This window comes from Physella acuta, unplaced genomic scaffold (assembly GCF_028476545.2).
Source record: "Physella acuta isolate Inbredline_101_S28 unplaced genomic scaffold, ASM2847654v3 ptg000436l, whole genome shotgun sequence".
Taxonomy (NCBI): Eukaryota; Metazoa; Mollusca; class Gastropoda; family Physidae; genus Physella; species Physella acuta.
The window spans coordinates 30,648-46,609 of record NW_026731955.1 but is presented as its reverse complement, the minus strand read 5'-3'; the positions used below and the strand labels follow the sequence as shown (position 1 = coordinate 46,609).

General features: G+C 36.7%; 1 protein-coding gene across 1 annotated transcript; it reads right to left on the bottom strand.

The window, feature by feature from the left end:
• Positions 1-986: 986 nt before the first annotated feature.
• Positions 987-12,187, bottom strand: LOC131942974 (phosphatidylserine synthase). Its single transcript, XM_059302961.1, has 12 exons — positions 11,986-12,187; positions 9,092-9,183; positions 8,935-8,979; positions 7,694-7,812; positions 7,031-7,189; positions 6,423-6,574; positions 6,081-6,140; positions 5,796-5,990; positions 5,480-5,545; positions 5,099-5,198; positions 4,812-4,877; positions 987-4,669 (listed from the first exon to the last, which is right to left on the bottom strand). The coding sequence occupies exons 1-12, from the start codon at positions 12,150-12,152 to the stop codon at positions 4,451-4,453; spliced, it is 1,440 nt and encodes a 479-aa protein (XP_059158944.1). The 5' UTR covers positions 12,153-12,187; the 3' UTR covers positions 987-4,450.
• Positions 12,188-15,962: the final 3,775 nt, after the last annotated feature.

Below are 15,962 nucleotides of genomic sequence, written 5' to 3'. Positions count from 1 at the left end.
TTTCGCTAATTGTTTTAGGCAAAAAAAAAAAGGGGTACTAAGTATTTCGGTATTGGTTTTTAGTGCTTATTTTAAAATCTTTATTTCTGCAGATTAGCAGAAATATTGCAAAAAAATTGTCTACAAGCTTAGATCTTTCTTTAGTAATTGATACCCACTAGTATGGAATTTTTCAAACATTTCTTCTAGCAATGACAGGACCACAAATTAAATTATTTCTCTGGCAAATTCTATCTTCAACATGTAAGTTTAGAAGAGGATAAATCACAAATGTCTAAGCAGGTTATCTTGTATTCCTTTAATAACATTTTGATTTAAAACCAAAGGTTTATAGAACTAAACACAAGCCTGCCAGATGTTCTAAGGCAGGGGTTCCCAACCCCGTGCCATGTCGCCCGCCGAACGATTCGTATGTGCCCGCCTCTCACTATTCGACAGAGACAGAATTTTTTAATAAACATTATTGAATGGTTGAAGGGGATGGAAATCGAAAGTTTGAGGGGAGGGGGGTGCAAATCGAAAATTTAAGGGGGGGGGGTGCAAATCAAAAATTTAAGGGGGGGGGGTGCAAATCGAAAGTTTTGTCCCCGGGTGACAGGAAGGGTCACTACGCCTCTGGAAGGAGTTTGTCGATTTAAAATAGGTGGTGCCCGCCACCCTACCGATATTTTAGAATGTGCTCTAGAGTCAAAAAAGGTTGGGAACCCCTGTTCTAGGGAATTCAGCTCTGAAGAAAAATAACTAGATGATATTTGCCTTTGTGCTGGTCTCTGCATGGCTACAAGATTTGACTTTCAGAAACTAGTGATGATTTAATACAGCACTGTGTTCCCATTAGAGTATTTGACTTAAGTGTGAGTGACATGACATCTGGTTTAGTATTTATAGTAGGCCAGTGGTATAAGTATTGCCAGAAAATAAAATAAAGCCAGTTGCATGAGGAGATATGAACATGGTACAAGAACAAACAACTCAGAACAAAGTGATCTCCAAAAAAGTGAAAACTTTTAATTGAAATGTACTTTCAAAATAAAACCCATGATGACGGGAAATACAAATTATTATCCATTATAAAGTAAAAAAAAAAATTCTGTGTATACATTTTTAATTTTTTTATGTAAAATATTTTGTGACAATGGTCCATTCTGATTTTGTCAAGTCCAAACTCTTGAGTTTTACACTTTGGCCAGAAGCTTAAGGGAGCCCATAACCCTTCATTATGGTGACACATGTCACCCAGCACTACAGTAAATAACATAGAGTTAAGAGCAAGTTTATTGGAAGTCAAATCTCATCAAACTATCCAACTGTTTTTAAAAGAATAAGAGAAGTAAAAACATTTTACTTCACTGCTTTCTTCTCAATGCATGAACATTTTTTGCTGGGTGTAAAACGAATTATTTAAGGTTTAGATTACAACAATAATATTATAAAAAAAAATATACAAATACTATTTGTAAGTTTTAAAGCTAGGAAGTTAAATTAAAAAAAAAACAGCTTTTACTTTTAACTTTCAAATAACACATACAGAACATGGAGCTACAATATTTAAAAATGTAAAAAAATAATAATGGAGACAATGCAATTTAAACCGGTAGCAAAGTGTTTCAGATTGTGGATGGTTCAACCGTATTGAGGACGACCTGTATGCATTTAATTAAATTTAGTGGTGGTTAGGGCTAGTCAACCATCAATCTGTTGGTTATTTTCATTGTTTATAATACATCGATATTTTCATAAGTTAAAACATATTTCAATGTTTTCTAGCATTTCATTTTTTTAATGTCTTCATTGCATAAAAAAAATACCATGACAATAACAATGTTAACATCTGAGGACCAATCTATTGGGCTGAACCACTTGGGGCCAAAACTCATGGAGTTAAAACCATAAAGTGTCTATACGAATGTTAACATTTTGGACTTAACCTGCAAACAAAGATTTAATACTACATACAATTCTATGTAAAATAATATCACAAAAACGGCACCAGGAAACCAAATAGTAACAATCTAAAAATAGTTCTGTGGACAGTTTTACACATGCCAGCAGACTAAGAGCTAAAAAAAATATCTAAAAATGCTTGATGTTTTATTTACTTGCATGGAATGAGATTCTGCTAGTTCATGATACTGCCAAGAAATACTGAATAAATAATGTAACCGGTAATACAAAAATAAATTGAACAACCACAGCAGAAAATAGAAATGTACATGATATAATGCTAACCATTTAATAACCACAGAAAAAAAGGGAATTTGTTTTCCATGATGAATAAAGAATGCATAGCTATGTTTCTGATTAAAAAAATCAGGTGTTTTTTTTTAAGGAAATATTTACTAATATTTTATGAGAAGAAGCTTAAATCAATTTTTTTCAAAATTTCACACATCAAAATGGTTGGTAGAATACTTTTATTTCAAAGGGAAAAATAAGTTTCATAAAAAAAATGTCTAAATTTTACTGTAAAACCTGTTGCAGAGAAATTGTATTTCTCTTTGCGTTAGGTCTGCTTTAATTATCTGTGGTATTCAAAGTATTAATTTGCATTAGTTATTTCCCTGTTTCTTGCTTAACAGTGAGAAATACTTCAGAAAGATAAAAAAAAAAAAAACAGAATAAAGGATACTTTATAAAAAAATAAAACAACAACCTGGGTTTCATTTGGATAATGCTGCAAATGTAAGGAAGTCTAATATTTAAAAAGTCAAACAAAAAACAACATTCATTAAAGCAAAATACTATTCAAATGCAGGATGGGATTATTTTTTTTCTATGTGGAGTATTAACAGTTATAAAAAAAAGGAAAAGAATTTTGTAACATGTATTTTACAATAATGTAAGTGATCTGAGGGTTCAGACTTAACTATGAGAATATTTTTTTTTTAAAGAGGGGGCTACTCATTACACAGACAAACACAGCATAATCCTTTTTTCCCATGCTTTAAAGTAATTCTTTCAATAATGGATAATTTCAATAAATATTGTCAGGTATTTTTACTAAACTTCCTAAAATAAAGTTACAAAAAAGGGCCACTTAAAATGATCTATCTGCTCATCTTGGCATGGAAGGTGGTAACGCCACATAACAAAAGATGGCAAATGTATGGATATTCTTTGTATCAATGATGGTAGAGACAGGCTAGTCTATTTAAGTGTGTAAACTTTCTAAATAAAACAATGCCCAGTTCAAAGTTGTTTTTAAAACAACTTCAATAAAATGACTGTGGTTTGTTAAAAAAATCCCCTAGAACCAGATAATAAATGAAAGCAACACACTTCAACACATGCACACACACAACTGACAATAGATTGAAATGTACAGCAGCTGCTTTTACCCCATGAATTGTAAAGTCACTAAAAATAATTTAACTATAAATTCAGATAGTTTAAAAACTAAAATTCACTTTTTGCATACAAGCTGCATGATTAAACTTGACCGCACATGTTTACATAATTTATTTTATTAAATTAACAGACATTAAAATAATAAGTTTAAAAATTGAAATATTGATTTTATAAGTACACAATAAAAATAAATAAACAACCATTGTTAATCTCTATTAGAGTATATACAAAAACAAAAACCATTTCAATGTTATGTATTTGATTGCACACACCACCATACAATTACATTCAAGCTATTTATACTCCCATTTTTAAACAAACACAAAATCACATGTACATAAACCACACTCATCAACAATGTTGGGACTAGAACTATTCTAATTTTTACTGAATTTGTCATTTAAATATGCAACCAGTCAAATTCGCAAACTTACGCGCATAATATTCATGTCCCACCAAACTTGTGACCAGTGAATTCTTGACCAAACTAAAAAAAAGAACAACTGCCACCATCTATGTCCCCTAACACTGTGACCATCAACATTCTTGACCAACCAACCTAACTAAAAAAAGAACACCCCCATCTATGGCCCACAACCTTGTGACTATCAACCAAACAAAAACACCAACATCTCACACACACGGATGGCCCACCACACCTGGCCCACCTAACAATCAGACCATCAACTTTCACAGCTTACCCTAAAGGTGAGCATACAAAGTTGGCACCAGTCACTCAAACATAGACCAACACAAACAGACCAACCAAATCTATAAACAACAACCAGCACCTTCACTAACATTGATCATTTCTACAGGTGCCAACAAGGGAATAGTTTCTAGAATGAAACCCGATGTGACTTAAAAATGATTTTGTGCTGATTAAAAGACATAAATATTTTATTGAGTACTCACAGGGTAATAATTAGTGCTAGAACTGCACATTTGTAGCAGTTTAAAAATATTTGTAACCTGAAGAAATCATCTAAAACTACAGCACTAACACCAGAAAACCGCAAGTCAAAAAGCTGCTAAGCTTCAATCAAAAGCTAAACAGGGAAAAACTTGTAAGAACAGTACAGCCAACTGAAATTTTGAAACTTTAGGAACTACCATTGACTGGAGATTTAGATGGGCTTGATGTACTGCTGACATTCTTTGACCTCCTGCGTGGTGACCTTGACCGTAGCGTGTTGCCATTGGCCATGACGCGGTCGGTACTCACCGGCACATTCTCAGATGAAAGATCTTCAGAATCCTCTTTAGTCTCTTCCAGCCTGTATCTGGTAGCTCTGATGGGAGAGTCTGCGTCATGAAAGTGCTGGAAAAATAATTTGAAGAGTTGAATATAAACAAGAGAGGAACTCAAATAGAAACATTTCTTAATCCATTACCCAAGGCTAAGTACAAGACAGTTGTCTAGCACTGTCCTGAGGTAATCAATTGAGTATCCCTTCACTGACCTTCCATTTGTTCCAGCGTTCAGCAAACAGTGCACACAGGTAGATGCATATAAAGCTACCAATCATCTGAAGTACAAAAAAAAAATATAACTGACCCTTAGATCTACAAATTAATGGACTAGCTTTGTGTATAAAGTCAAGTTTAAAAAGGTGGAAAAAAAAACAACGGGTTCTTGAATCTCCTAATGGGCTAGCTTTGTGTATCTTACTTTGTGTATCTTAATAAATAGTTGGACTCTAACAAGTACACTATCTTAAAGCCAAATTTAAAAAGGTGGAGAGTCTACCTGTACACAAAGCCAGGTGATAATGTAGGTGGCCACAGTCTGTCTAAACATCTTCAGGCCAAACTTGATGCATATGATACTCTCAGTCAACATGATTGCACTATAAAAAAAAATAATTAATCAGCAGTGTTAACACACAGACAAGGATGCAATATTTGTCTTTCCTCCCTCAAACTAGGCAGCTTTTTTTTCTAATGTTTAAATCCTCTAATTTAAAACTGATTTTGTCTAGTGCCATGACAATTATTAAAACATTTTATAGATTTAAGATGAGCAGTAAGAAGCCAAGATCCCTAAAAAAATGTTTAGTAACACAAAGTAAATTGGTTTATTTATCAGTGACACCACCTTAAAGAAATTTAAAAGAAAAAAAGGACTTACCAAAATACCCACAATTGTGTTCCTACTCTTTTGCACCTAGTATCAGTGACATAAACGTAGTACTGCCTGAAAAACAGAACAAAGCAGAATTAGGTTAGATAGCACGATAACACAATTCAGGTACCCAGCAGAGCTGAGTGGACCAAACTTAGAACAGCAGCTATTAACTCTGCCGACCAATGTAAAGCTTAAAATACTACATTGTATCAAGCCGAAATTAAAGAATAAAATTGACAGAAAATGTAACATGATAAGATTGAGTTCTAAAACATGGAAACCACATTATTACAAAATGCATCAACAGCTTCAGACTAACCGTATAGTGGGTGCTGAAATGAGGCAAATCAACAAAAGCCTGATCAGGTTCAACATGTGGGAAGGTGGAATGAAGAAAATATGCTTGAGGAAAAATGTGTTGAGCTCAACCATTTGCCAGGCCACAATCAGTATCCACACTGCAATGATTCTCATCATGGTGGAGTTGGGGTCCATCCAGCGCACATACAACCAGCTGTTGACAACCAAAACATAGGAATCAGTGCGTGAGCTGTTATAACAGGAAAACATAAAACTAGGGTTCAGATGTAAACTAAATGTTTACCTGACTGGTGTAAACTGGAGGACAGCTCGACGCAACTTGCCTGTTGTTGAGTGAATATCTCTGAAAGAATAAAGCAAATATTAAAACTTTCCTTGTAAAAAAAACTAAAGACACATACTAAATCAAAAAGTTATAAACATTTTTAGAAACAATGTTAAAACATTTCATACATTACTGATAAAACATTGTCTAAAATCAAATATTTTAATTATTAATAAAATTTTGATGTACATATATTGGGAAAGATTTATTTTAAAATTCAGTTTCCTTTTAAATCTATAAAATTTGATATATTGTGCTAGCCAATTTAATATTTAAGTCTACGAATGATAAGATCCTTACTTGATACTTTCCCAATGATAATCACGGATTTCCAGCTTACGGCAGATCCACATGCCTATCCATATGCCGAGGCCATTACAAAGCAAGACATCTAGGATGATGGCATCCCACCAGCACTCAGCAAAGTTGGGCAGGAGATGAGCAAATGCTACCTGGTAAACAATGGCAGTGGATGTAAGACAACAATATAGCCACCAGAAACTTCAAACAGTAAAAAATGTAGTCATTAACACAACAAAAGGTCTACATGCAACTTCAACTAGGGTTATAATTTGCACAGATTTAAAGAAACTCTATCAATAGTAAAAACTTAGATATATTCTTAAGTATGAGAGAAAAAAGAATTTTTTAAAATAATCAGCTTCTATCTTTCAATAAAATTTAGCAAATAGCATAATCATGCTGGTTTATTTTAGAACAAGTAATGGAGCTTAGATGGAGTCAACCCAACTCGGCTGGGCATAGTGTTGACCACACTATCTCTTAATATGCCGAGGTCACAGAAACAAGTGAACTCTACTTCACTAGCCCTATAGACTGTCAGGTAGAAAGGGAGCTTGGTGGATCTGAGTATTAGGAGATGGGGCGAGTAAGAAAACAACACCCACCTCAGTGATTTCCCACATGACACTGATGGTCCACAGAATGCCATAATGGCGGATAAGGAGAGCCTTGGTGACCCAGCCAAAGAAATGGCACAATATAAATACATCAACACTGCTTCGAAGTCTTTGAATGCTGATCTCGGAGCAATTCACTGCATACTCCTACAAATAGAAAACACATGAATAGTTTTCATATTTTCAATGGCAATTTACTTATACCTTATATCTACTGGTCAATTTACCTCAGTTATGGCCCATTAACCCCCAATAGCTGTGTGTAATAAAAAAAAGTGTCATTAAGTAGATTAATTTTTTTTTATTTCCTGTGTGCAATAAATCAATGTTCTAATTAAATTTAGAAAAATATTTTCCTGGAATAATCAAGGTTAAACAGGAAAGATTTTCTTTTAATTAATGCAGTGTTATTCTTTTTTAAAATCCCAAGTCGATACAAGAGCCTACTAATAAGAGAAATTCTAAACTATGCAAAACAGTTTTTAAAAAGATTTTTAATAAAGATTAAACTAGCTACAAAAAATTATTCCAAATAGCAGAATAAACATAGAAGCTCCATACTAGTTTCCCCATATTAGTTTTTAATTCAAGCACTACAAAAAATAGACGCTCTAAAAGCTTGTATCCCAAAGAGTAAGAAAAACATGTTACCTTCTCATCAGGACCCGAGTCTTTTAACTCAGGATAGAGCCAGATCATCATGTTCCTGACATCAGTTCGGGTTTGGAAGAGAAGAAACAACAGGAGCAAGAAGTAAAACACACTGAGACCTGTAAGAGAAGAAACAACAGGAGCAAGAAGTAAAACACACTGAGACCTGTGGGGAGATAACAAGAAGGGGGGTTTGGAAGAGAAGAAACAACAGGAGCAAGAAGTAAAACACACTGAGACCTGTAAGAGAAGAAACAACAGGAGCAAGAAGTAAAACACACTGAGACCTGTAAGAGAAGAAACAACAGGAGCAAGAAGTAAAACACACTGAGACCTGTGGGGAGATAACAAGAAGGGTTGTTGTAAACATACACTGGGGGATAACTCTCCACTTCTCTAACATTATACTGAAGAATTAACAAGGTTAGAGAAACAAAAGGTATCACAAGACTTAATGTTTCTGATTACTATGTATAATATAATGTATACAATTAAAACTTAATTTTTGAAGAAATTTTCATTTTTTCTGAAATTCTAATTGATAGAAGATTTATAACACTACTTTGAAAGCTCCTGAAAGTACTCATTTAGAATTCTATTGCTTATTTTTAACTTTTCTTATGAAGGGATAGTGTAGTCAACATTATTCTTAGCTTTAATTACTTCCATAAAAAAACAAACCAAGTAGCCATCTGGTGGAATCTGGGGCAACCTACTGAAGCAAACAGGCTATTAATAAGAGAATATTAAGTAAGCAACAGCGTGTCAACAACTCAACCAAGGGGTCCACACATTTGTTTATTGAAGCAGTATAGCAGTGTTCACACTTCAGCCAGTCAGACAAAAGTAACTAACATGAATACATGAGTCAAAGGAAGCTTAACCCATGACACAGGTTCAAGTATGTCAAGTGGGTGTTCAAACGAATGCATTCATACCATTTTTTAACTTACTAAGCAATCCTATGACTAACCAGACTGACACTGACACATGTAGCTAACAGTAATATGACAAAAAATATCAAAGAGGTTAAGCTATGACTGTGTTCTTGGTTGGACGAAGACTAAGGAAGCAAATCCAAAAAAAAAAAAAAGCAGGCTGAAATAGGAATCAATAGCCAAAATGGCACATAACCATGACATGTATACTAAAATTAAGAACAAAAAAGAAGAAGCTTATGACTCCTATAGCAGGCTTATGTCAAATAAATGTTCAATCAAACACAGTGTACTTTTACTTACCAAAGACAATCCTCCAAATTGCAGGATGTGGTCTGGTAAATGGGCCTAAAAATATAGATATGTGAGGTATTACATCTATTTAAATAGTGGCTTCAAACATTCACTTTAAATTGGGAAGATAGCTGTTTACAAATATTTTATAATGAACGTTACTTACCATTTGGAAAAGCTAAAACACTTATGATTAAGAAGAACAGCAAAACACAACTCAATCCGTTCCAGATATTTTCTTCTTGGTTGCTGTCATCTCTAAATAAAAATGAAACATTTTTTGTAAAGTTCTCCTCTCATGGCCTGGTTACAAGTCTCAAGTTTCTTTCACTTGGTATATTTTTCTAGGTTACTTTAAGTTAGGGTAAGCAGGCGTTTGAAAGATTTTTAAAATCAGATATGTAACCACCTGCCTAACAGTAAAAGAGGTGTTACCTATAGGCCTACAACTTGGCATTGTTTTTTTTTCCCTACATGATGTGTTTTCTGTCTTCCTGAATGTAATTGTTCAGGTAAGCAACCATGTGCTATCCCAACCAACCATACTGGCCTTTAAACATACTAAAGACAGTTACCAACCATTATTTTACCACTTAAATCAGAATTAACGATTTACAGCACGTTGGTATTACCAATGTTTGGCAATATTATCTTCTGAAAATATATAAAATAGTTAGAGCCTAAGTTACGTTGTTAAGGGACGGCCTGACCTAGTGGTAGAGAGCTAGCCTACTAACTCGAAAGTCTCAGTAAGTAAAACGTCCCTTAGTCCACCCTGCTCTGGTGGGTACCTAACTTGTTTAAGCAAAGGCTGCTGGGCATAGTGCTGGCCACACTATCCCTTCAAGGTCCATGAAACAGATGGACTCTACTCCATCTGCCCCATGAGTCTTGGGCATGAACAGGAAAAGATGATGCTGGTACGTTGTTAGTAATTTGTAATCTCAAATTTAGTGTTTTGATCATAAATTGGGGGGAGTGCTATGTAAGAGCTTGGATAAGGGATCGTCCATAAATGTCATCAGACTTGTAGGGGGGAGTGGTCTGTACTTTTTGATGATGTGTGATCAGGGGCAGGGGAGGTCACAATCTTGAATGTTAGAAAATGAATTTTATCAGTTTTTTTTGCGTTTTAGGTCACCGGCCCTATAAGTAGGCCTAATTAATAATTATTTAATTTAAATAATAAGGACCCAGGTCGGATGATTTTAGAAACTGATGTCCGATAATAGACTATTCGCCTTAAAATAGGTGTGTTGGGTTGTTAGATCTTAAATCTAGTAGTATTCAGAAAGTATTGTAATCTCGACTAATTTTATGGTAAGAAATTAGGGTTAGGCATATGGTAGGACTTCGGTTGGGGTTAGCATTGGCATTAGCCAGCAACTAGTAACCTAATACCCCTTTTTAAAAGAAGATTTTATTATTGCAATACCAGACACTGGTATAAAAATCCCCCCCCCCTCCAATAATTAATCTCCCTGGCTAGGATAAAGTCTCAGTTAAGATAAGAGTTAATTAGTTTAGTTAAGTAAGAGTAAGCGTTAAGACAAGAGATATGTATTGTAATTTTAGGCTATAATCTATATTTATTATTTAACTAGGCATGCTGCCCAGCTTCGCTTAGGCTTTCGAAAACATTGAGAATTTGAATGCTTAATTAATTCGCCCGAAGGTCGGTCTACGACCTCAAGAGTTATGAAGAGGTTCCTCCGTGGACATTTTTTTCGATTTATAGCTCATATAAGGTACCGGTCAGTCGAGGTCAGTTTTGACCCCCACATCGTAGACTTTTCGGCCAACCGGCCCCCGTGTTCTGTCGCCCCAAGGCAAGATCATGCCAAATTTGAAGCGCCTGCGGCGCCGGGAAGTGCCCTATCGGACACCCGACAATCTAGATCTAGATTCCTAAAAGAATTTTTTTTTAAGTTTAGCCCGAGCATAATAAAAAAGAATACATTAACCAATTTGACTTGCTGTGTCTCGAACCCGCACCACCTGCGTGGTTTAATGTACACTAACATCTCCGCTATTTAGGCACCTTATAAAATACGGAGAATGAAACACGTATTTTAAAGTCTTAACTTACGCGAATATGCCTATTCTTTCAAATTAATTTTTTATCCCAAATTAGCCAGTTCATAACAAAGATTTTGTATAAAATAAATAAGTCTTGAAATAGTTTAGTCCTAATATAGAAATTTATTTTTGGAATTGATTTTAGAGAAGTTAGAGTCTAAATCTAGATCTTAGCGTCTACGTCTAGATCTAGTTATTGCGTAGATTTAGATTTAGTCTAGATCTAGAATCTCTAGATCTAGAATCCAAATACATAAAATAAATTTTATGAGTTTAGGCCGGAAAAATTGTATTGTATACATTTCATAGTGTACGTAGATCTAAATCAAATTTGAATGAAATAGTTCATTTCTTTTCATTCTAAACACGGCAGATGACGTCATTAGTTAATGTATAAGCAATAGTGACGTCACAGTTTTATGCGTTCTTTTTCACATATATTAATGCTTTTCCGGTTGCATAAATAATACTGTTTCTCTACATTCGAATACGCCTTTAATTTTTATTTTTCTTCTTTAACTAAAATTGTGGTTATACATTTAAAACATCTAACATATTATTTTCAACAAAAGTCCGTAAAAAGTTCTTCATATATCGCTGCCGATTCTGACGTGATGTCCGGCGAAAATATTTTGCGGGCAGACAGAGAGAGAGAGAGAGAGAGATGTGCGAACGTGGGGATTTATATATTAGGATATTTTATAGGGGCCGGGCCCCCCTAAGCCCCCTCCAATCAATTAATTAATTAATGATTTTAATGGATTACTTCTAGATCTACCTAGAATCTAGATAGGGATCTAAATTACTTATTCTAATCACTGTATAGATCTAGATCTAGAATAGATCCAGGCTAGAATCTAGATCTAAATCGACTAGTGACTAGATTCTATATTAATATTTTTTTAGTTTATTTCGTAGCGCGCCGCATTCGACCCGTGGATCGGTCACAGACTCACACATGTGTAAAAAAAATAAGCCTACCTTGTGAAAGCAAAATATAAAAGACCTGAAATGCAAGTCACTAGTAGGGTAATAGTATGAGGTTTGTAAAAGAAGTCTAAAGAAATATCATCGACACTTCTTTCGTTAATAATAACTCTAAAATACTGATCATCTTCAATCACACTATCCCTAGCGGACGGTGCCATTTCAACATACGATAAAGCACGGTCATTACTCTTCGTTGTTAAAGAGCACTATGCAAATGAGAAAGGGAAACTACTCTATAAAATAAATGAAAAAGAGGGAATATAATAATTTATAACTCTCTCCCTTTAAACTATAAATATGCTTTATTTTTGCCTAGTTTGGGAAGGGGGCAGAGGCGTAGCGAAGGGGGGGGGGGGGGGGGGATGCGGACCGCACCAGGTGACACCATTTAGGGGGGTGACACCAAGGCAAAAAATAGCAAAATATATAGAGAAAAACTTGAAGGGGGTGGGGGTCAGCTTCCGCATACATCTCGTCTCCATATTGTATTTATTCTTTCTTACAACAGCTTGTCTAAATCTTTATACAATTACAATAGGCTATTTATTGAGCTGAGTAAAAAAACAACAACCGGTAGCTTGATCAATTTTTATAACAATTTACAAAAAAAAAAAACATAATCCAAGACTGCTAATTAAATTTTCAAAAATTCGTTTAAAAAGTAAGTTGCATCACACATTCTTACCCCGAACCCTATTCACCCAAAACCTTCTTACCCCTCGTCACAAAAGTTCAACACCCCCTTACCCCTCGTCACGCACCGTCACAAAACTTCACCCCCTTACCCCTGGTCACAAAAGTTCAACCTCCCTAACCCCGAGTGTGATGTAATCTATGAGAACTATTATCTAGGCCAGAGGCGTAGCGATGGGGGGGGGGGGGGGGGCAGGGGGGGTACATATGTCCCCGGGCGCCGAACTTAGGGGGAGCCAAAATGGGTTGTAAAAACAAATTAAAATGTCAAATTAGCTGCATTTTTGCATTATAAATAGTTTGAGGGGTATGCAAATCAAAAATTTGAGGGGGGGGGGGGGGGTTGCAAAGCGAAAGTTTGGGGGAGGGGGGTGCAAATCGAAAGTTTGAGGGGGGGGGGGCGCCAAATTGAAAGTTTGTCCCCGGGCGCCGGGAAGGGTTGCTACGCCTCTGCTCTAGGCTTATCAATGTGTAGGCCACAACCTTTTTCTGATATAGATGTGCACGGGATCAGAGTTCCCTCCCAGTAGCGTAGCGAGGGGGGGGGGGCGGGGGGACATATGTCCCCAGGCGCCGACCATAGGGGGCGCCAAAATGGGTTGGAGAAATAAATTGAAAAGTTGAGGGGATGCAAATTGAATTGAAAGTTTGAGGGGTGGGGGTGCAAATCGAAAGTTTGAGGGGGGGGGGGTGCAAATCGAAATCTTGAGGGGGGGGGGGGGTGCAAATCGAAAAGTTTGTCCCCGGGCGCCGGCCGGGAAGGGTCGCTACGCCTCTGTTCCCTCCAGACATCTCTTCGAACGAAATGGAATTTATATAGAAAATATTTACTTTTAACACTGTCCGCACTCCCCTTCCCCATAGAAATGTTAGTCGTCGCACCCCCCCCCCCCCCCCCCCCCCCGCGGAGATAAAAGTATGGAAGAAACTCTGCACGGGATAGAAGGTATGGGAGTTAATTAAGCTTTTTCTTTTATTTTATTTTTTTATAAACGAATTAATGTCTATAATTGTAGGCCAACCAACGAAAACCTTTACTGGTGAAAATGGCCATGGGACATTGTTAAGTGTTACTGTTAGGCTGTTAGGGCTCGTATTGGGTTCAGGGTCAAGGCTAACGCCACGGGAAGGTTCATAATTACTAGGGATTGGGGTCAGGGCTAGGGTCGCCAACCTGCTACATGGAAGACATGCGAATCGTCTTGGAAGAAATACTTGGATTGGATATAAGAAATTGAGAAAAGATTAGGTAATAGTACACGTACTATTTTTGCTTAGTTTCTGTACTATGTATGTGTAGTATAAATATATAGGCCTATAATACATTAAATTTAGCTACAGGGGAGAGGGGGAATCCATAATGACGTCACGTCATTGTAGACAATGTTTACCAACCAGTGTCTCTTCCAAACTTTTTTCTCCGGAGGGGGGGGGGGGGGAGGAGAAATGGACACTTGAAATTTTCGGGAGGGGGTGGACTAAAATTTCCAGGGGGGGGGGGGCGGACACTGTTAAAAGTATATATTTTCTATATAATTTTGTTCGTCGGGGGGGGGGGGCCTGGAAGACATCACTCCTCACCCTCTTAAAATTATTCAACTCGCTCCTATTTCCAGACAAACATAATGTCCCACTTTTAAAATGAGCCACGGCATATTTGCTATTGAGCCCGGTATAGTTATCGGGTGTCCATACCCGCTCAAGGGGGACGGGGCCGATAGAACGCACGCATGATTGCTCACATGAAAATCTCGAGTTCGGATCCGCAGGACGTCACCAAAGGCGTCGTAGCTAGGGGAGGGCGGGTGGGGCGGTAGAAAAAAATGTAAGCTCATTTTAAGCTGGGGGGGGGGTTCACTAACACGATATTATAATATACATGGGAGGGGGCACAAAATTGATAGTTCACCCCGGGCGCCGGAACGGGTCGCTACGCCTCTGGACATCATAGAGTCAGTTTAGTCTGAGTTTAGCTCTGTTCACAGAAGTGTTCACAGAAGCACTACTGAATAGTAGTGTACACTACTGAATCTGCCCTAGTGACAGAGTTTAGCAAAACTTAAGCTTTCAAATTAAGGATCGTCCTTAAACAACGTCATACTTCAATAAAGAGAGAGGGGTGGGGCTCAAATTAAATAAACTACCCCTATCCATTTTTGGCCTGTCGTTTTTTTAAAAATAAAATAATACAAGAAATCATATAATAGTTAAATTTTAATTGAAAAATAATATATTATATCTATTTTACATAGCAATTTCAGCAAAGTGGTTTGCCTTTAATTTCCATATTTCCTGTTTCGACAATACGGGCCTCAGAAATTTCGAAACTTCCTGTTTCGGCAGTACGGGTTTTACACGCTGAGCTAAGCCGGCTCGTGAGTGGAGGGTAGTGGTGGGTGAATCATCAGCCGCGCTCTGGGATGAGGGGCGGTAGCCAGTTGTCCTTGTCACGGCTGGGGTTGTGGGTGTGTGTGTGTGGGGGGCTGTGGGTGTGTGTGTGGGGGGGGGGGGTGGGGTGGAAGAAACGAGGCAGCTGTCATTGACCTCGCCAGGTTCGAGCAGGAGAAATCAATATTTTTTAATAAGGGCCTGATCGCCAATGAGATATTGGATGGGCTGTAATCGAGACGGATTTTAAAGTTTGATTGCAATTAGATTGCAAATTAAACTGACGGAAAAAAGGATTAGTATTGATGTTGACATTGAACACCTTTACAAAAGATTAAACAAAGGATGAATAATAGTGAATCGGCTTATGTTGATCCTTGCTTTCTTTAGCACAAATAAGGCTTTACGGTGTGCAGTGGTTTCTAGAGAGTAACATTAAGCGATATTCTATTGAATAATAGAACTAAGAATTGATTAATTGAAAAGTTCAAGTTACACAAAAAGTTGTAAGGGAGGAGGGGGGTCTATGGAATGGTATGCATATACCTATGGAGTAATCCATAAATGATGATTCCCCCCCCCCCCCCAATAAGCCAGCCCCTAAAATGACATCTCACCTCAGCCTGCAAATTCCCCCCTCCCCTTAAAATTAGAGATGAGTTTTTTTTTTTTTAAAACAATTTTTTTCTTCTAAAGTATTGACAAAGCAATTAATTTTAATTGATCAGATGTCTATTACAATTTATTACTGCAGTTTTCTAAACCGTGCTAATATTTAGTTTCTAATATTACTATTACTGTTTTTAAAATGCATGATTGTGACGGCATATTATCGGAACACCGTCTCCCCATCACAAAACAAAGACACATTCATTTTTTTTTAAAAA

Excerpts from the sequence above, each read along its gene's own strand:
- LOC131942974 (XM_059302961.1), bottom strand. The coding sequence starts at position 12,152 with ATGGCACCGTCCGCTAGGGATAGTGTGATTGAAGATGATCAGTATTTT. Across the intron at positions 5,991-6,080 it reads CTCCAGTTTACACCAGTCAG|CTGGTTGTATGTGCGCTGGA; the intron begins GTAAACATTTAG and ends GGTTGTCAACAG. Across the intron at positions 4,878-5,098 it reads TCACCTGGCTTTGTGTACAG|ATGATTGGTAGCTTTATATG; the intron begins GTAGACTCTCCA and ends TTTGTACTTCAG.